At 39.6% G+C, this 19803-nt stretch overlaps 4 protein-coding genes across 5 annotated transcripts; 3 read left to right on the plus strand and 1 right to left on the minus strand.

The window, feature by feature from the left end:
• Positions 1–69: 69 nt before the first annotated feature.
• LOC133733549 (tubby-like F-box protein 3) lies at positions 70–1710 on the minus strand. Its single transcript, XM_062161177.1, has one exon. The coding sequence runs from the start codon at positions 1417–1419 to the stop codon at positions 220–222; it is 1200 nt and encodes a 399-aa protein (XP_062017161.1). The 5' UTR covers positions 1420–1710; the 3' UTR covers positions 70–219.
• Positions 1711–6532: 4822 nt separating this feature from the next.
• LOC133733240 (uncharacterized) lies at positions 6533–8156 on the plus strand. Of its 2 annotated transcripts, none has more exons than XM_062160887.1 (4): positions 6533–6670; positions 6779–6902; positions 7038–7193; positions 7314–8156. In XM_062160887.1, the coding sequence occupies exons 1-4, from the start codon at positions 6600–6602 to the stop codon at positions 7872–7874; spliced, it is 912 nt and encodes a 303-aa protein (XP_062016871.1). In that variant the 5' UTR covers positions 6533–6599; the 3' UTR covers positions 7875–8156. The 2 variants fall into 2 exon arrangements, with proteins under 2 accessions (XP_062016871.1, XP_062016872.1); XM_062160888.1 differs by having other exon boundaries at positions 6536–6670; positions 6820–6902.
• A 5316-nt stretch (positions 8157–13472) lies between these two features.
• LOC133730408 (uncharacterized) lies at positions 13473–15803 on the plus strand. Its single transcript, XM_062158006.1, has one exon. It carries the CDS (start codon positions 13473–13475, stop codon positions 15801–15803), a length of 2331 nt encoding a protein of 776 aa, XP_062013990.1.
• Positions 15804–16147: 344 nt separating this feature from the next.
• On the plus strand, positions 16148–17737 carry LOC133732185 (uncharacterized). Its single transcript, XM_062159674.1, has 3 exons — positions 16148–16333; positions 16438–16614; positions 16719–17737. The coding sequence occupies exons 1-3, from the start codon at positions 16268–16270 to the stop codon at positions 17547–17549; spliced, it is 1074 nt and encodes a 357-aa protein (XP_062015658.1). The 5' UTR covers positions 16148–16267; the 3' UTR covers positions 17550–17737.
• Positions 17738–19803: the final 2066 nt, after the last annotated feature.

A 19803-nucleotide genomic window follows, 5' to 3' on the forward strand; every position in this document is an offset into this window, starting at 1 on the left:
AATCCAAGTTTGTAATCCAGGTGCTCAAATGTAGTTTCAGAAACTATTGTATCATATATTAAGCAGTGTGAGTCATTAGTATTTATTTATCTATTTATCTTTTTAAACGTAAAAGAGAGACGAACTTGTTTTCATCATGCATAGTACAAACTAAAAACTACTATTAGCGGAAACACTGTGACTCCTAACACCTGTACTGGATTGCAACTTGCTTGCTACTCATTCACAAGCAATCTTGGAGTCAATGCTGCTAATGCAAATAGCAAATGCCTGGAAGGCTGAGATTGGATACTGGTAATCCATTGTGAATACATCTTTGCCTACTTTTCCACACTCGAGAATGACATTCTCATGCTCTGGGTCAGCAGCAACTCCGTTCTCTGGAGAAGCAACCAGCTGAAAATTCTTGACTGAAGCTTCGGTTACTCGTCGATTGAAGTTCAAGCACCAGCGCTGGAGTTGTTCGAGCCACCTAGGTGCCTTGTTCCTTAATACCAGCATCCCTTCATTCTGACCAGATTGTTGTCCAGATTGGACACTCACCGCGGGACCTGATTTTGACCCGAAGAGAGGGAGAGATGGAATACTATCCGAATTGCTATCGACAAATTCAGTCTGCGTAGGGGCACATCCTGGCTCAACAGCAGGAGCAGGGATGGCATCCAGTACGCACTTCATTCTCCTTGAACCTCTGGAACCCAAGACGTTCAACTCATAAGCAATGTGGCCCACAGGATAGTCGCCAGCAGGAACTCTGGGTGACACTTGTTTCATGGTGGAATGACATTTAGTGACATTGGCTCCAGTATTACTTGGTTGCGCATCATAGATTGTAAATTTGGTACCCAGAAAATTTGATCTGAGCTTTCCAACAAAGGCACTGTTCCCTTTTGACACGTTTTCAGAATTCAGAGAGATGATGTAATCTGTGCATGTTAGGCGTCTACGCTTTCTCGCAGCAAGAAGGAACTTCCCATCTTCAGTTGAAGCTTGATGTAAGCCCAGGAAAAGATAATATGCCTGGTTGCTACGCTTTATATAACACTGGAGAAGGAAGTCCCTGGGACCAGTCTGCTTCAAGGAGATTGGGAATGTCAGCTTGCCCGAAACTTCTGGGGACTTCACAATCTCTTTCATCATCTCCCTCCAATTGTTGCACACGCCAGCACAAGCGACCACATTTTTCCGCAGAGGCCATGTATCATCAGACGCCTCAATTCTCATCAACACCTCCCTCAAAAGCTCCGGCGGCACGTTAGCCCAACAACTCTGCTTCAAAGCATCAATCCTGAACGAGGTGTCCTGAACCACCCGGTGAGACCTAGATATCATCCCATAACTAAATTTCAGATTAAAACGTTTCCTCCAACTGCTTCCAAACTCGCCTTTCTTATCCTGAAGTATACTCTTGAAAGACATCACAACCTCCTTTCTCCCTCACCTATCTCAACCTCAAATAAACCCCAACCCTTGTATCAACAACCTCCAATCCTTCCAAGTTAGCCCACATTCATCACAAAATTAGCAAACTAAACTGATCAGTCTGAAGTACTCAAACCCTATAGACCAACCTTGAGCATATAAAGTCAGCCCACAGATACTCTGATCTACAACAAATTTTCAATAACTGAAAGAAACTAATACCGATCAACGAACTAAACTGCCAAATCGAATCAAAGATTGATACTTTTTTCCATGCATCTCTCTCCAAATCAGTCTACGAGAAACTGAGGCTGACCTTTGCGAATACCCATGAAAGCTTTATACAGAGATTGAGCCACACAAACCCTCGGAAACCGCGTCCACAAGGTCAGGAAATGAAGACCTCCGCGTCCACAAGGTCAGGAAATGAAGACCGGATTTTGGGTCAAGCCGATTCCGAAGGAGTTGGTTCTGAATGCGAGCAAAGAGGAGGGTCCGTAAATTAGGGTTTGTGGAGTGTATCATACGGCTGCATAACCAACTGACCTATCGCGCACTTCTTCTTCATTTCTTCTTAATTTGGTTACATTATTACTTTCTTCATTCTTCATTCTTTTTTTTCTTTTTCTTTTTTTCCCATTTTCTTCTCCCTTCCTTCCTTGGTTACAATATTTTCTATATTTTCTTTTCTTGCGTTGCCAATTTTCTACTTTTCAAAAAATATAAAATGTTTCTGTTTTTTTAGTTCTACACTTCCATTAGTGGTTCTTTAAAAGAATTTCTAAATTGTTTTTCTTATTTAATTTTTAGTGTATATTTTTAGAAGTACTATCGGGAAAAAGAAAATTATATCGATGATTAAATTAGTCCACCTCAATTTTATATCCTGAATCTGCCACACTGTGTATGTGTGTGCCTCACTGCCTCCTTTGTGCTAGAGTCACGAAGACCAGTGACGGATGATGGGTGATGTTACCAATACCCTTCCTTATTTTTAGTTGTGTGTGTTATTTTTTTTCTTTTAACATGAAAAACATTCTTCTCTTTCTTTTTTGTTCTTTGAAACAAAATCATGCTTCCAGTTTAACTAAAGATATCGCTCTAGACCTTACAATTTTTTTTTTAATAGGGTGGCACAAAAGCCAAACCTTTGGAAAACAAAATGAATGACACCAAATTCAAAAAATGTAACTCGCATAAAGAGAAAAAACAAATCAATGAAAACAAAAGTTAGAGAGACCAAGCTTATTTCGTCGATATTGGTATTACATTATACATAGCCGCGACCAAAATCTTCATTTTCTAGGCATCATCAAGTTGACGCTTATGAAATGCTTAATCTACTTCAATCAGACTATATATATGCTTGAGCAACAATATTTATTACTAAAGTTGATTCTTTTTTATTATTGATCTGTTCTCAAATAAGAAGTTTGAGATTTAGACGTAAAACGTTATGATACAACGTGGGACATATCGCTAGAAGTGTTATAGTAAAAACAAAACATCAATACATTATGATACATTAGCCAAAATTTACATTTTGATTATGTGATTTGAACCATCTTATTATAAGAACTATTTTTACATAAATCAGTCTTAATCACTAATTCTTGTATGCTCTTTCATAATCATTTACAAAAATAAATGTTATTTTTATGGGTTTTTGTCCATTTACTCTAATTCTAGGGATTTTTTCCCACTTACCCCATTAAGTTTTTTTAATCCCCAATTACCCATGAAAACTCTAATAAGGTCTTCCCTAATACCCAATTATGTTTTTTTTTTTTGTTTTTGTTTTTGAGACTATTTTACCCTCCCCTTTGTTACATAGAGAGAGAGAGAGAGAGAGAGAGACAGAATGGAATAGAGAGACACCATAGAAGACTTCGCCGGAGTCCCGTCACCAGCCGCCGCCACTGGATTTATCTAAAAACCTCGCCGGATGCATGTCCCCAAAGAGGTCGTCAGAGATCTCATAGATCGCCGAAAAGGTTTATTGACCCCAATAAACCTCTATTGCCCTCCAATAGAACTTTCGGTCGTCGGAATGAGAATTAATCTCCTTAGATTTAGACAAATAAACTTTGATTAAAGAAAAAAAAACGATGAGATTACATCAATTCAAAACGTCTATTGCCCCTCAATAGACTTCTATTACCCCCCAATAGAACTTTCAATCGCCGGAATGAGAACTAATCTCTTTAAATTTAGACAGATAAAACTTTGATTAAAGAAAAAAAAACGAGGAGATTACATCAATTCAAAACGTCTATTGCCCCCAATTGCCCCAATAAAACATTTTTTTTCTTTTTCCTTTCCTTATAGGCCTTCTGCCACCATTTTACCAACCAAAAAAAAAGAAAAAGCATGCAACTCTCTAAAATCCTTCACAGAAGAGGCTACCAATTCGGGCATCGTCAACGTTACTCAGTCTCGCAGTGTCGCCGCCGTCTCCGGTCGGGACCCGAACTGAGGCTCTTCATCTGCCAGAGTGAGTTGCAAATCTGGTCGACGGTGTCATTGAAGTTGCTGAAGCAGTTGTGGAGGGCGGCAGCGACAACGGCGCGGTGGGAGAGAGAGAGCGCATATGGGGGATTTGTAGGGGGGAGAGAGAAAGTGGCAGGTTGTAATTAATTAATTACATCAGGGGCAAAACTATCATTCTGCTTTAAACATGGTGGGTGAGAATAAAAATTTGTTGTTGGGGTAAGTGAGATAATTTTTAGCCAATTTTGGTGTTTTGGGTCAAAGACCCTATTTTTATTACATCGGCAACTGCATTTACAAATGAGAGACTTATGCCATAAAACTAATAGAAAATTACATATAAGTAATAGACCAAATTTACAAAAACAGAAACCCCATCTTGTATTAGATTTATACAATTAAGGACACAAAGCCCAAGCCCAAAGAGAATGGAATAGACTTAACCTCTGAAATTTCATGTATAATTACGAATTAATACAATTTTTCATTAAAATTACTACAATGCCATTATCAGACTAAAACTTCTCTCATCTCTCATCTCTCATCTCTCATCTCTCATCAGAAAGGCTTCGAGGAAGAGATCAGAGATCTGTTCAACGTCACCTCGTCTAACTCCGGACACTGCCACAGCTCTGGTGCCAGTGGTCGATCTCACGTCAGATATCGGCGAGTCCAAGTCGAAGATCTGGAAAATGCAAAACCCGCCAGAGCTGCTATACTCTTTCGTTCGTACTCCGTCCACGGTGCACGATCAGACGAAGCACAACCACAAGCTTGACGGCGACGGTGTGAAGAACCAAACACGATAGGTTTCCAGGCCGGAGGTGGTCGGAGCGAAGAATTCAGGTCGGATCTTGATTCGGGTCGTGGGTCGTCGATCGGGGTCGAAGAAGCTTGAAGCTTCTGGTAAAATCTGGTGTGCTCGATCCTATTCCAGCCACTATATTCTTGATCTCAACGGTTGATATCAAGCTATGGAGATAATACACGGACCAGATCGGGCCAGAATTTTTTTTTTTTTTTTTTTCTGAAATAATTTCTTTAATACTAAAACTACTAAAATACATAAAAATTAGTTTGGGTATCCGAAAAATTCTCCGAAAATTCCCACAAACTCGTCTTCTCACGTCCTTTATTAGCAAACTCTTAAATCAAGATTAGGAAGAATGCAATAGCAAAACTAGACAAGTATGTGTGCAGTAGCAGGATTAGATGATGAAGAGTGCAGTAGTAGGATTAGACGATGACAAGTGCAGTAGCAGAACACGAGTACAAGTACCGTAGCAGAACTGGACAAGTATGAGTGCAGTAGCGAGGTTGGACGAGTGCAGTAGCAGGATACAAGTGCAGTAGCAGGATTATGTGATGACGAGTGCAGTAGCAGAACACGAGTACAACTGTAGTAGCAGAACTGAACGAGTATGAGTGCAGTAGCAGGATTGGACAAGTGCAGTAGCAGGATACAAGTGCAGTAGCAGGATTAGGTGATGACGAGTGCAGTAGCAGAACACGAGTACAACTGTAGTAGCAGAACTGAACGAGTATGAGTGCAGTAGCAGGATTGGACGAGTGCAGTAGCAGGATACAAGTGCAGTAGCAGGATTAGGTGATGACGAGTGCAGTAGCAGAACACGAGTACAACTGTAGTAGCAGAACTGAACGAGTATGAGTGCAGTAGCAGGATTGGACGAGTGCAGTAGCAGGATACAAGTGCAGTAGCAGGATTAGGTGATGACGAGTGCAGTAGCAGAACACGAGTACAACTGTAGTAGCAGAACTGAACGAGTATGAGTGCAGTAGCAGGATTGGACGAGTGCAGTAGCAAAACACGAGTACAAGTGTAGTAGCAAAACTGGACGAGTATGAGTGCAGTAGCAGGATTGGACGAGTGCAGTAGCAGGATTAGGCGATGACGAGTGCAGTAGCAGAACTGGACGAGTATGAGTGCAGTAGTAGGATTGGACGAGTGTAGTAGCAGGATTAGGTGATGATGAGTGCAGTAGCAGAAAACGAGTAGCAGAATTGGACGAGTATGAGTGCAGTAGCAGAATTGGACGAGTGTAGTAGCAGGATTAGATGATGAGATGAGAGTAGTAGGAGAGTGAGGTTTTGTGAAGTAACATAAAGAGATTATTCTCAAAGAAAAAAAAAAAGTAACATAAACGGATTATTCTCAGAAAAAAGAAAAAGAAAAAAAAGTAACATAAGGGGATTTGAAGTCAAAAGAAGTAATTAAGGGTAAAAAAGTAAATTAACTCATGATATGTGGCAAGTGGAGAGCAATTGTCCTTATTTGTAAGATTTGATCCTTATAAAGGGATTATAAGTCAAAAGAAATAGTTAAGGGTAAAAAAGTAAATTAACTCATGACATGTGGCAAGTGGAGAACACATTGTCCTTATTTGTAAGATTTAATCCTTATATGTTTAATTTAATCTTTAGAGGATGTATTTGTTAAGTCATCTTTTGTCAATAACTTATATGTAATTTGTTATAAAACTAATTGGTGTTGTAAAGAATAATTTTGTATTTAGTAAAAAAACAAAAAATAAAAACATTTTTGAAACATAAGATAAATAGAAAAAGGAAATGATGAAAGCGGAAATGGCCAAACGTTAAAGGTGCCAAAACGGAGCAGCACAAAACAGCGGGAAGCAAAGCCTGTACTAAAAAAGGAAACCCACCGCATGCAACAAGAGCAACGCTTTGTTAAAGCAGCTCTCCTGCTTTCTCCGATCTTTAAGGACAAAAGCTCTATGTATGCTTCCTAGCTTCATTCCACTCTCCCCTTTTAATTTAGTTGGTTTAGATTTATACATTAATGTATAACCTTGTGATTTTTCAATTATCGCTTTTGTGGTTTTAGATTGTTTAATTGGGTTTTCTGCATCATCTGTGATTGTGAAGAAATGGGACGTACCAAGGAAATTGCTCGTAGATCAACCGTTGATGGTGCTCCCCTTAAGCGGCACCATAGTACTGCTCCTCCGGTGAGTGTTTTCTTTGTTCTGGAATTTCCAAGCTGGGTTGTGTTTTTGTTGCACGCCTGGTGTTTGTTAAAATTCCTCATAGAACGAATCTTAGAGTGTCTTCTTTATGTATTGATTTTTTGAACTCCTCAAAAGCGTGGTAGGAAATCAGTAAAGAGGCCTCTGCTGGATAATCCAAGCACCAGCTCTGAGATTTCCCAAGATGAAGAAGCAACTGCTCTGGTTCTGCCCAACCTTGACAAATTCTCTAACACAGACCTCACAGCTGGGCTTTCCCTACTTTATGCTTCTGTAAGTAACTAAGTACCTTTGTATGATTCACTTTACATTTTATTTTCTATTGGTATTTTGGTTTGAGTTGAGTTTTGAATTGGGTATGCACTTGCGTCTGTGTCGAATTGTTGCGTGCAGGTTGGGTCCTGCTCGACTGCTCTGGTGGACCGGTATGATGCAACTGTCAGAGAAGTTTTAACGAAAGAGTACAGTCAAGCTTTGGAGGAGCGAGATTCGGCCTTGAACAAGCTGGACAATCTGGGAGCAGAGCTGATGGAGGTTCAAAACAGCTTGTCCAAGGCCCAGGCTGAGTTCGAGTCGGGCAAGAAGGCTTGGGACGCTGAGAAGAAAGCATTGACTAAGATACTTGATAAGGAGTTCAATATCTTTGGAACAGAGCTCAACAAGGTCCTTGAAAACTTCTCCAATAGCCGGGCTGAGCTGGAGCAGACTTCCAAGGAACAGGACATCTTGGAATTAGGGAAGAAGGTTTTGGAGGCCGAGAGGATGGAAATGGCGGAGAAGATAGAAATGGCAAACAAGGAAAAGGAAAATGCCTATTGCAAAGGGTACCTGGATGGATGGTTCAAAAAGCCTCATGCATATGTCCTCGCATGGCATGAGGCCAAATTGGCCGATGAGGTTACTGATCATTGTGTCTTGCAGATGATGAGAAAATTGCCAAAATCACAAGTGTAGAGGCTCCATGTCATACTCCTATATATCGAAGAGTTAGTCAGTGCTAATCTTATTAGCATTTTAGTGTCAATTTTGCAGGTTCTATTTTGTGGACAAGGGTTCATGGAGTTTTCGTTTTTTCTAACCCATTCTGCCTAATAGAGTAGGATGAATCCTGTCATTTACACACTGTTGAGCCTCTTGCTTGTTTATACAAAGACCCAAGAGGGATTTTATTCACACAATGAAACTATGACTCTAAGCTCAAGCTTATATGAAATGACCTTGTATGCCTTGTTATTGTTTTTCAGTACCAAGTTTTATTTTGTTTTGGTAAATAACCTCAAAATTGATTTAAATGTTTAGGAATACAATATTAATGACGAAGGTATCCAAATTGAGAGTAGACTTGGCGGTAGATCACACAAATTAGGGTCCTACACTGGAGAAAGTTATTGAATGGTTTCTGGTGGGTAAAACATGCATATAATAGTCCCTTAAAAAAAAAAACAAACAAACAAACAAACATTTATTAAAAAAAAAAAAAAGCATAATAGTAGGTGGAGTTGGAGATAGAGAGTATATGAGTATTATTATTATTATTTTTTTTTTTTTTTTTTTTTTTTTTTTTATAATGGATCCAGTAGGTGAATATATATTCATCAAAAGCCAGAATAGGTCATTACATACCCTTCCGCTGCCATTTACAGACAAGAAGATAGTGGTAGTACCCACAATGGTACATAGAAAATAGACCAACTCATTGTACCATCAATACGTAGACTAGCGGGAATCCCCTTTTGGTACTACGCCGGAGGCACTAGAAAGATCCGGTCCTCCCAACCTAACTCTTTAGCCAATAAACCTAGCTGCCTAAAGACCTCAATTGGTGTACACCTAGATCCACTGAGAATTAAGCTGACAGGACCAGACCAAATGCAGAAAACTAAATGCACAAAGGTGCCTAAATTGTCCTTGAAAATGGAACCTTATTGTAAATAGACAAAACTAAAAACATAGAAAAGGCTTAGGGCTAAACAACCCTAGCCTAAATAAAAGCCCAATGGGCAGCCCAACAGAGAAGGCCCAACTCAAGGTCCAGCAAGCCAGGTTGACCCAAGCCCAGTCACCCTTCCACCACGCCTACAGCCGCCTCGCCACTATCCAAGCTTGCCACGATCCCCGCCGTGAACCAGCCCCGCCATGAGCCGCTCCGTCAAGCTTCGTTACAAGCCAGCACCGCCTTGAGCGCCAAGCCACTGTAGATCCAGCGCCCAGCCCCGATCGCCGCAAGCCTCGCCATCGCCGAATCGCCATCCCTGCACAGAAGAACTACCACAGACGCCCAGAAAATGCGCCCACATTTGCTGTCAAAACCAGGTCGCCAAACCACAAGCCATAGCCACCTCCTCTCCCGACCACAACCCAGGGCATTAAAGTGCCCGTCTGGCAGCCAGCAAAAGACAATGCGGCCGAAGACGGCGCCATCGACAGCCGCCGCCGGACAGGGAACAAACTGGTGGGTTTGGTGCTCTCTCGCAGCGCTAGGGAGAGAGTTCTCGGTTTTTTAAAACGACATGATTATTGGGTGTCCCATATGAGTATTATTATTAGGAAAATTCTACAATGTGTTAACGTATAACATGCATACAATTGTCTTAAAAGTGGTAAAATGAGTCCTCAAAATAGTAATATTAGTCCTCAAAATAGTAACATGAGTTCTTAAAGTGGTAAATTTTCTTAGTGTTTCTGTGTCAGAATACGGAACGGGAACCAAGCATAGATCATGGAAGGAAGAGAGAGAGAGAGAGAGACAAGCATGTATAGTGGTTCACCTTGCCCTTGAGGCAAGGCTACGTCTACTTAGAGATTCCACTAGTAGTGTTTGGCTCCAATTTTGCTGCAGCTGGTCAACAGTCTCTTTTCTGCGCGGGCGTGCCAGCACCGTTCGGGTGCGGTCGTCGGGGGTGTCCTTTGACCTGACTTCTTTTAAGTGATTGTGGACGAGGAGAGCACCAACCTCGTCGTGGGATTCTTTGTGCCTCGTGGCGAGGACTTTTGCTGAGCTTCTTGAAAATCACAATCGATACTCGATGTTGTAGATCGAGCAGAGCGAGAACTACTAGGAAGTGAGGAGAACTTGCTAAAGCGTGACTTTAGCTTGGCTGGAAGGTTTGGTAGCACTAACAATCGGCTAGTGAGGAGACTAGGACTGAAGTATGACTACCGGTAAGAGAAGGAGAGGGCTGCTCTAGAGAGGCTTTGATAATCTTAGAGATTGTTGTTGTGAATTGTGTGGTTTGAAGAGTGAATTGTAACCTCTATTTATAGGCTACCATGCCAAGGTGTTTAGCATTAAACAAATGATAGTGGAGCATTAATTGGAGATAAGAAATGATGAATTTTAGAGATAAGGAAGCATAATTGAAGATCAAGCATGATGAATTTCGGAGATAAGGAGATAAGAAGGCATAATTGAAGATAAGAAATGATGAATTTTGGAGATAAGGAACCACTTTCTGCTCCTTTATTCCTTCAATTTTATCTCCATCAAGCACTCAATTGTTGACCGTGACTTCTTCATAAGAAATGTTCCACTATGAGTTTAGATCACCCAGATAAATTTTCAGAGCTTTTCATATAGTGGTTGGGCCGAAAACGCTGCCGGACCTCTTACAGGTCCAGTTTCCAAGCCTTTCTAGACAAGGAAATTCCTTCAATCTTATCTCCATCAAGCACTCATTTTATGACCATGACTTCTTCATAAGAAATGTTCCACTATGAGTGTAGATCACCCTGATAAATTTTCAGAGCTTTTCATATAGTGGTTGGGCCGAAAACGCTGCCGGACCTCTTACAGGTCCAGTTTCCAAGCCTTTCTAGACAAGGAAATTCCTTCAATCTTATCTCCATCAAGAACTCATTTTCTGACCATGACTTCTTCATAAGAAATGTTCCACTATGAGTGTAGATCACCCTGATAAATTTTCAGAGCTTTTCATATAGTGGTTGGGCCGAAAACGCTGCTGGACCTCTTACAGGTCCAGTTTCCAAGCCTTTCTAGACAAGGAAATTGGACTGATTGTTTGAAGGCCTTCCACTCACTTTTAGCTCTGGCACTCTTCATAAGAAATGATCCTTGGGCTTTCTAGATTTAATCTGAAAGGTTTCAGCTCATTTCAATTTTGTTTGGTTAGTCTTCCGCCTCTCCTTCCTTGTTTAGCTCGGTTTCTCCTAGCCGAAATAGGAAAATGTGCTAAAGTTGACTTTTCATGCTTTCATGCTTCCATGCTTCCATGCTTCCATAGTAGGCTTTATTTAGCCTCTAAATATATATTTCGAACTTGTCGACAATATATAGCTTGAGCCACTGAGATTGGCTCAATTTCTCTAAGACGTGCCTTGTCAGGTCAAAACGCTCATTTTGGGTCCAAACAAGTAGTGAGGCCAAAGAGCCTTTGTAGTAATACAAGTGTAGGGATCATGGATCTCTCCCATCCAATAAGGGGAGGACTTCCCTTTATAGCTAAAGGAAGTCCCATTCTATTCTATATTTCCAATGTGGGATACAACATACATATTGCTTCTCTTGAAGCTTCTTGGAGAGCATGGGAGGGTGGCCTCCCTACGAGGTATCGGCCGACCTCCACCATAGCGAGGTAGCTCGGGTGTCGGACTACCGGATGCATGTCATAGGCGGGACTAGCCATGTCGCAGGGCCTACCTAAGAGGTCGTTGCTTATGCTTGGCGGTATGTGATATAGGTGGTATGTACACTTAATTACCACATGAGTCCTCAAAATAGTAATATTAGTTCTCAAAGTGGTAACATGAGTTCTTAAAGTGGTAAATTTTCTTAGTTTACCATATGAGTCATGAAAATAGTAATATTAGTCCTCAAAGTGATAATATGAGTCCTTATAGGGGTAAAAATAGTTGATGTATGAGAAATGTTAACATACCATAGCTTTACCCATTATTATTATTGTTATTATTTTTTACATTCAACAGGTTCATTGTATTAATCTACTTTTAATTTCTGTATTAATTACTTATTTAACTTGTACATCCATCTAGTATTATAAAAGCCTCCATGAGAAATGAATTAATGTTATCACATTATTTCCATATACTTTCTAATAAAAATAAACCTAGCAAGAACATAACGGGATGCAAGACTAAATCAAATGAAGCACCGAATGTAACCTAGACAGTGAAACTGTGAAAGATATAACTAATGTATGACCGACCATGTTATGTTGAATAGAGATAAATCTTCCGTCAATATAACTAATAATACGATCGACCATGTATATTTTTCTTCATGTAAACACATATGTCGAACATAAAAGCTAAAAATCCACCAAGATAACTGAATGACCAAAAATTAGGAGCCCATACCAACAGCCCGACTGAGCCCATAGAAGCTAATATTTCTTATTTTTTCTTGCATTGAAAGACATTTGGAGAGGAACTGAAACGGTTGGAGTGGGAAACAAGAGGAATAGGAAAAAGCCACTTCGATAGCTACACTCAGTCAAATTACACAGAGGGTTGCCAAATCCCTCCCAAGTTATTTATTTAGGGTAAGGAAGGCGGCTAATTTCTTTCCCTTTCTTCTTAGTTACTGGGTTCGGATTCATACATTGATTTCTAATGGTTTGATTCTTGCTTTGTGGTTTCAGATTGTCTCTGCATCATTTGTCATTGCGAAGAAGAAATGGGTCGTACCGGGGAAGATACTCGTCTAACAACCGGTGAAATATATCCCCCTACGAAGCGCTTCTGTCAGGCACGGACCTAGGGGTGTGCTGGGGTGTGCTGCAGCACACCTCAAGATTTTGGGGAGAAAAAAATTAGTATATGTATACTAACAGACAAGTCATGGTACCCTTTAAAAAAAAAAAAAAAGTCAACATATATAATTAATGTATGTACCAACTAGCACACAAGTCTCTCCTTTTCTCCCTTTCTCTATCCTCTCCGTCCTCTCGTCCAGACCTCCTTTTCTCCATTTCTCTGTTCTGCATTTCTCAAGCAGACTCTCACCTCTCTCTACCAAGTCACTCTTATCTGCTCTCTTTAATAATCTGCTCTCACGAGTCTCATCTCTCAACTTTATTCAGGTATTACACTTTAACTTCTCTTCTATAATAATTTTTTTTGACGAAATTAGAATGTAATTTAGGTTAGAATTTGGTTATTTCTAGATTTCTTGATGTAAGCAATCAAATCTATTGATTTGTAGAAAAAGATATTGAATTTGTATTATTAATACCCAAATACCCAATTGCTCATGATAGTGGCAATTTCTTTATTGTGTTGAGTTGATTATACTTTTGTTTGGGTGTTTTTTAGCTTTTGAGTAAGTTAAATTTGTTTTCCCTTGTGGTGGGGAGGGATGTGATGGCCTGGTGGGGAGGGATGTGGTCCTTGTATATTTGAGTTTGACTTAAGTTTGTAATTTATACATGGCCAGCAAGCAGCAACTTAAGATTGGTTGTTTTCATGTTTTCTTTTTTCTAGGTTTTGTTTTTAATGACAGATCAACCTTAAAATCCTAAGCCACGAAAAGTTCAGAAGAAAGTAAATTCATATTTTCTGAAAAATGATGTTGTTATGGGTGATATTCCAAGTTCGGTTGTGGAAGAACCTTCTTGTTCTGTACGAGTTGAGTCTCATGAAATTGATGTTAATCACATTGAACGTGATCCGGGAAAACGCCCTGCAATCTCGTCATATCCTATTAATGAGCGTGATGAAGTTCGAAGAAAATATATACTTTATGGTCCTTATCAACCAAAATTAGAAGAGTATCCAACTCATCTTTGTGGAGATCAAGATCGCAGATTTAATGGGATGTGGTTTGAAAAATATCATTGGCTTGAGTACTCTGATGAGAATGATAAGGCATTTTGTTTTCCATGCTTTCTTTTTGATAGCGATCCTTCGAGGCATTCTTTGTTCACTTCTTATGGGTTTGACAATTGGAGAAGGATCGGTGGTGTTCAATGTTGCTTTAAAAAACATGTAGGGAAGACCGGCTCCCCACATCACAAGTCTATGCAAGATATGTTGGGCTTAAAACATGTGTGTAGACATATTGATAAAGTCATGAATCCACAACCGCCAGAATTGATACAGCAAAATCGGTTGCGGCTCAAGGCTACTATAGAGGCTGTAAGATTGTTAGCAAAGCAAGCACTTGCATTTAGAGGTGATGATGAATCTGCTGAGTCATCTAATCGTGGAAATGTTGTTGAGATAGTGGATTCCTATGGGAGAATGAATGAGGAAGTTGCAAAAGTCACCTTAGAAAATGCCCCTCGAAATGCTACTTATACTTCACCAAAGATTCAAAAAGAAATTCTGAGTATTCTTGCCAATAGAGTTAGAAGAAAAATTCGTGAAGAGGTTGGGGAGGCTAAGTTTTGTCTGCTTGTTGATGAAGCACTTGATGAATCAAAGAAGGAACAAATGGCAATTATCTTGAGATTTGTTGATTCTCATGGGTTTGTTCGTGAACGATTCTTCCATGTTGTAAGTGTTAGCGATACTTGTGCTGCAACTCTTAAGAGTAAGATAGACAATGTTCTTACTGAATACAATCTTCAAGTTGAAAATTTGCGTGGTCAAGGATATGATGGTGCTAGCAACATGCGTGGTGAGTGGAATGGGTTGCAAGCACTATTTTTGCAAAAGTGTCCATATGCATACTATGTACATTGTTTTGCTCATCGCCTACAACTAGCTTTAAATGCTGCAGCTAAAGATGTGGGTGTTGTCTATTTATTCTTTCAAATGCTGACTAGTATCATTAATGTTGTTGACTCATCTGCTAAGCGTGTTTCTGAGTTAAAATCTATTCAACAAGTTGAAGTTGTGGAACAAATTGCTGCTGGGGAACTTGAAACTGGAAAAGGAGCTAATCAGACATGCAATTTACAAAGAGCTGGAGCTACAAGGTGGAGTTCAAGGTATTATTCTATCAAGAACTTGATGAAATTGTATAACTCAACTAGTTCAGTTTTGAAAAACATGATAGATAATGGACTCAATGGAAAAATACGTGGAGAGGCTTTAGGTGCTTCTAAAGCTCTAAGATCATTTGACTTTGTGTTTTGCTTATTGTTGTTGGACAAAACTATGGGAATCACAAATGCTCTTTGTAAGTCACTGCAAGAACAGTCTCAAGAGATCATAAATGCTATGAATCTAGTTTCTAGTACGAAGGGTCGTCTTCAAAAGTTGAGAGAAAATGGTTGGGTTGATTTCTTTGCTAGTGTTGTATCGTTTTGTGACGCACATACAATTGATGCTCCAGATTTTAGTGCTCGCCATATGGAAGGTACGGGTCGTCTTTCTCAACAACAAAATTGTATCACTATTGAGCATTATTATCGTGTTGAAATATTCAATGCTGTAATTGATTTTCAATTGATGGAACTAAACAGTAGATTCAATGAGCAAACAAGAGAACTCTTGATTCTTAGTTCTGCATTGGATCCTCGATTTGATTTTCAATCATTTGACATTGACAAAATATGTTGTTTGGCTGAGAAATTTTATCCTCATGATGTGCCTGATTTGAATGATCTAAGAGACCAGTTGGAGCATTTTGAATATCAATTCTCTGAACTTTCAGAATTTCAAGATTTATGCACCCTTTCTGAGTTATGTCAAGAATTTGTTAACACAAGGACACCATTCTTGTTGATTGAGAGACTAGTCCGTCTAGTGATGACTCTTCCTGTTTCTACGGCTACAACAGAGAGAGCATTTTCAGCCATGAAGCTCATTAAGAACCGACTTCGAAGCAAGATGAGTGATGATTTTCTTGCAGATTTAATGACAGTGCATATTGAGAGAGAAATTGTTGATACTATTGATTCAAATTCGGTTATAGATGAGTTTTATGCTTCAGGTAACCGAAGAGCACAACTTAAGTAGTTGAATTTGTATTGACATTGAATATTTAACTTTGAATTGTTTCAATTTTCTATTGTTAGATTTGGGTGACAAAATGCATCTTGTGGATCATATTTTGACAAGTGTTATGCAATTGAGATATTCCATCAAAACAAAGTAAACTCTGTCAAATTTTTTAGAATAATTTTTCTTGCTAGCATAAGGTAAATTTAGCACACCTCAAATTTAATTCCTGGTTCCGTGCCTGCTTCTGTACTACTCCGGTGAGTTCTTGATCTTCTCTCCTGGGCATTTCCAAACTGGGTTGTGTTTTTCTTGCACGCCTGGTGTTTGTTAAAAGTCCTCACTGAAGTGTTCCATTTTATTTGAAATCCTAGAAGAGTGGTACGATACCGCCGAAGAGGTCTCCCACTGTGGTGGATATTCCAAGCAGCAGTTGTGAGTCTGACAAGTCCCAAGAGGAAGAGGAAGACCCCGAACCTGAGATGGCCCAAGATGAAGAGACAAGGTCCGAGTCTGAGATGCCCCAAGATGAAGAAGAAATTACTGTGGTAGATGCAAAATATGTATCACTCGGTTCATATTTTATTTAGTTTTTGTTGTGTAGTTTTAATTTGGGTATGCACTTGCACTTGTGTTAAATCATTGCTTGCAGAATGGCGCCGATTCCACTGATGAAGAGGAGTCTGAGAAGTCCCAAGATGAAGAGGCTAGCTCTGACTCTGAGATGCTGCCTCAAGAGGAAGAGGAAGACTCCGAACCTGCCAAGTCCCAAGATGAAGAGACAAGGTCCGAGTCTGAGATGCCCCAAGATGAAGAGGCAACTGCTCTGGTAGATGCAAAATATGTATCGCTAGGTTCATATTTTATTTAGTATGTGTAATGTAGTTTTAATTTGGGTTTGTACTTTTCCTTGTCTTAAATCATTGCGTGCAGAATGGTGCCGATAACCCTGCTCTGGTGGACCGGAATGAGGCCAATGGTAGGGAAGTCTCGAGGGAGGAGTACGATCAAGCTTTGAAGGAGAGAGATATGGCCTTGAACGAGCTGAATAACTTGAGAGCAGAGCTAAAGGAGGTCCACAATGACAGGTCTAGGGCTCTGGCTGAGTTCGAGTTAGGCAAGAAGGTGTTGGAGGCTGAGAAGAAAGCATTGACTGAGAGACTTGATAAGGAGTTTAGTAACTTTGCAGCAGAGCTAAAGGATGTTCTGGAAAGCTTGTCCAAGAGCAAGGCTGAGTTGGAACAGACTTCCCGGGAACGGGATGGCTACCGAAACAGCTTGGAATTAGGGAAGAAGGAGTGGGAGGATGAAAAGAAAGCTCTGGCTGAGAGACTTAATAAGGAGTTTAATAACTTTGGAGCAGAGCTAAAGGAGGTCCTGAAAAACTTGTCTAAGAGCGAAGCTGAGTTGGAGAAGACTTCCCAGGAACGGGATACCTACCGAAGCAGCTTGGAATTAGGGAACAAGGTCTGGGAGGCTGAAAGGATTGAAATGGCAGAGAGGATAGCAACAGCGAACAAGGAAAAGGAAAACGCCTTGGAATTGAGGAAAAAGGTAGCCAAGGCTGAGAGGATAGAAATGGTGGAGAGCACAGCAATGGCGAACAAGGAAAAAGAAAAGGCTTATTGCAAAGGATACCTAGATGGGTGGCTCAAGAAGCCTCATGCTTATGTCCACGCATGGCATGATGCCAGATTGGCCAATGAGGTTACTGATCTTCCTGTGTTGCAGATGATGAACAACCTGCCAAAATCACATGTCTAGATCTATATATCAGTTAGTGTGAAAGTTATTGGCATTTTAGTGCCAATTTTTGCAGCTTCTATTTTGTGGAGGTGGGTTCATGGAGTTTTCTTAAACCCATCATGCCTAATAGAGTAGGATAGATCCTGTCATGGAGTCTTTTGTATACATGGAAGCTGGAAATGAAGTATCTGAATTTATCTTAATTACCTTCTTCATGAGAGTTCTTATACTGTAGATTGTCATTCACATCCCACTGTCACTAAAATAAATCTCCCAAAAGGCCACTAGTAAAACAACAAGGTGTATATATGATTATTTTATCACATTAACCACCCAAATGCTTTAACTGCATACAGAAAATGCTTTAACTGCATGTATGTGCAGTACTGAGCAGCATTGTTTTTATTGCATCTATATGTGCTTTCTCAATTTCTGATGATCTGGTCTAGCCATTGGATTAGTGAATGTTTTATCTATCGGCAAACACTAAATGCCCCTCTCTCTTATTCAGATCTCTCTCATACTTCTTCTTGTCGGTGGAGGAGAAGGTTGAGAAGGTATCCTTTTTGCAACTGTTTTATGGTCTCATTTGTATTTGCTATATACAAGAGCATAGATAAGTCATTCTAAACTATCCCCGGTGTGGATGAGGAGATCCTACTATTTCACAAAATCATCTAGTCACCATTGGATCTACTGATTCCTTCTTGAACGTGGTTGATTTAATTTTGAGATCTCTTATAAAAGAGGTTTGTCGCCAGCATTCTGAAAAGATTCCCTAGGCATCAATGTCCATGGAGGTTCATAGAAACTTAATTGGTTGTCTCAATGTCTAGGTTATGTTTATTTTTTATTTTTTATTTTTGTTTTTGGCAGAAAGTAGTTTGTGTGAAATGTGAAGGAGTCTCATTTATCTTTGTTTTAACAAGGGAGGTCGGATTCAAAACAGAGTCCTTGTCGTTTTGAGTGATATTTTGAACTGCATTCAGATGTTTATTCATCAAGTTCATTGTTTGAGTTGCGAATTTGGATGTCTATGTTAGATTTTTACTGATAATAGACATCTTTATTTACAACTGGTGTATGCTAACAAGCATAAAGCAAGAACTATTGTGAGTGCAAGTGTAGTCACAAGCCTTGGAAAAAACCATTGGCTTAAATAGATCGAGTGAAGATAAGTGAAACCCCATTCCAGTATTGTCTGCTTTGACAGTATTGAACTTTTTATTGAAATGAGAGACTGACCTCTACTACATTTGATATATATTGCAGTTATTTTGCAACTGAGATAATATAAGTTTTGCTAACTGAAGAGTTTAAGGTAGTTGTAGCTAGCTATCTGATATGCTGTATGTTAGCATTTCTTTTCCTGTTCTTTCCATCTTCTGTCATAGGTTTAAATTAGCCTAGATTGTACTTGGATTTGAATTTATAAGCAATGTTCCAGTTTACTCTGTTTGTTCTACTTTTTGAGGTGTGATCATTTTGCCATTGTTTCGTTCTTTAATCCTTTGATGACAGGGCGGTTTTTTCGGTGTTTTTCTGCTTTAGACTATATTCTATCTTCACTAGCTTGTTATATGTTTAGTTGGCTAATCAATATGATGCTTCTATATTTTTCTTTTTATTCCATTGTATTGAGAAAGCCATCTTCATTCCGGCATATTTGATGAAATTAATAAGCAACGGAGCTATACGTGATGTTTTTCTTATGATTGCAGGATATGCTAAGCAGACACATAAGGCACACCATGATAAGAATGAATATACAAGTGACTAAGGCCATGCAGTTCCATATAGAAGCAAGCAAACCTTATGGCTTACGCTGTTAATTTTTGATTGCTTTTTAACAAAGTTCTCATGCTACCGTCCTGGAAAAACAAGGCTACATGGCAATATCAATACCGGCCTGAGATGCCTATTCAAAGGAGCTACTCAAAAAGCTTCCTAGAAAGATATTATAGCTTTCATCCCTAGCTAACAAGGCTCAATCTCCAGCTCCAGTGCCTGGTTTGTTCCCATCAAGTTTCTTACCTCATTTGACATTGAATTCCCTGCGAAGTCTCTGCCATTTCCAATATATCACTAGAAACTTAATTCAACTCAATACTATTTGATCATATCAATATAAGCCGTTATTTGACTAACCGATTCAACTGATTAAACAAACAAACCTGTGCTTCTTCGTCCAACCGTAACACCACAAGAGTGCCTTCGATCTTCTCCTTGGAGAAGGCCTATCAAGCTTAAAGAACAATGCACAGTATGATTC

This window comes from Rosa rugosa, chromosome 2 (genome assembly GCF_958449725.1).
Source record: "Rosa rugosa chromosome 2, drRosRugo1.1, whole genome shotgun sequence".
NCBI classification, from domain to species: Eukaryota; Viridiplantae; Streptophyta; class Magnoliopsida; order Rosales; family Rosaceae; genus Rosa; species Rosa rugosa.

Coding starts and splice junctions, on each gene's coding strand:
- LOC133733549 (XM_062161177.1), bottom strand. CDS start 1,419: ATGTCTTTCAAGAGTATACTTCAGGATAAGAAAGGCGAGTTTGGAAGC.
- LOC133733240 (XM_062160887.1), top strand. CDS start 6,600: ATGCAACAAGAGCAACGCTTTGTTAAAGCAGCTCTCCTGCTTTCTCCG. Junction 6,671..6,778: donor TTTAAGGACAAAAGCTCTAT/GTATGCTTCCTA, acceptor TTGTGGTTTTAG/ATTGTTTAATTGGGTTTTCT. Junction 6,903..7,037: donor ACCATAGTACTGCTCCTCCG/GTGAGTGTTTTC, acceptor ACTCCTCAAAAG/CGTGGTAGGAAATCAGTAAA.
- LOC133730408 (XM_062158006.1), top strand. CDS start 13,473: ATGGGTGATATTCCAAGTTCGGTTGTGGAAGAACCTTCTTGTTCTGTA.
- LOC133732185 (XM_062159674.1), top strand. CDS start 16,268: ATGGCCCAAGATGAAGAGACAAGGTCCGAGTCTGAGATGCCCCAAGAT. Junction 16,334..16,437: donor ATGAAGAAGAAATTACTGTG/GTAGATGCAAAA, acceptor CATTGCTTGCAG/AATGGCGCCGATTCCACTGA. Junction 16,615..16,718: donor ATGAAGAGGCAACTGCTCTG/GTAGATGCAAAA, acceptor CATTGCGTGCAG/AATGGTGCCGATAACCCTGC.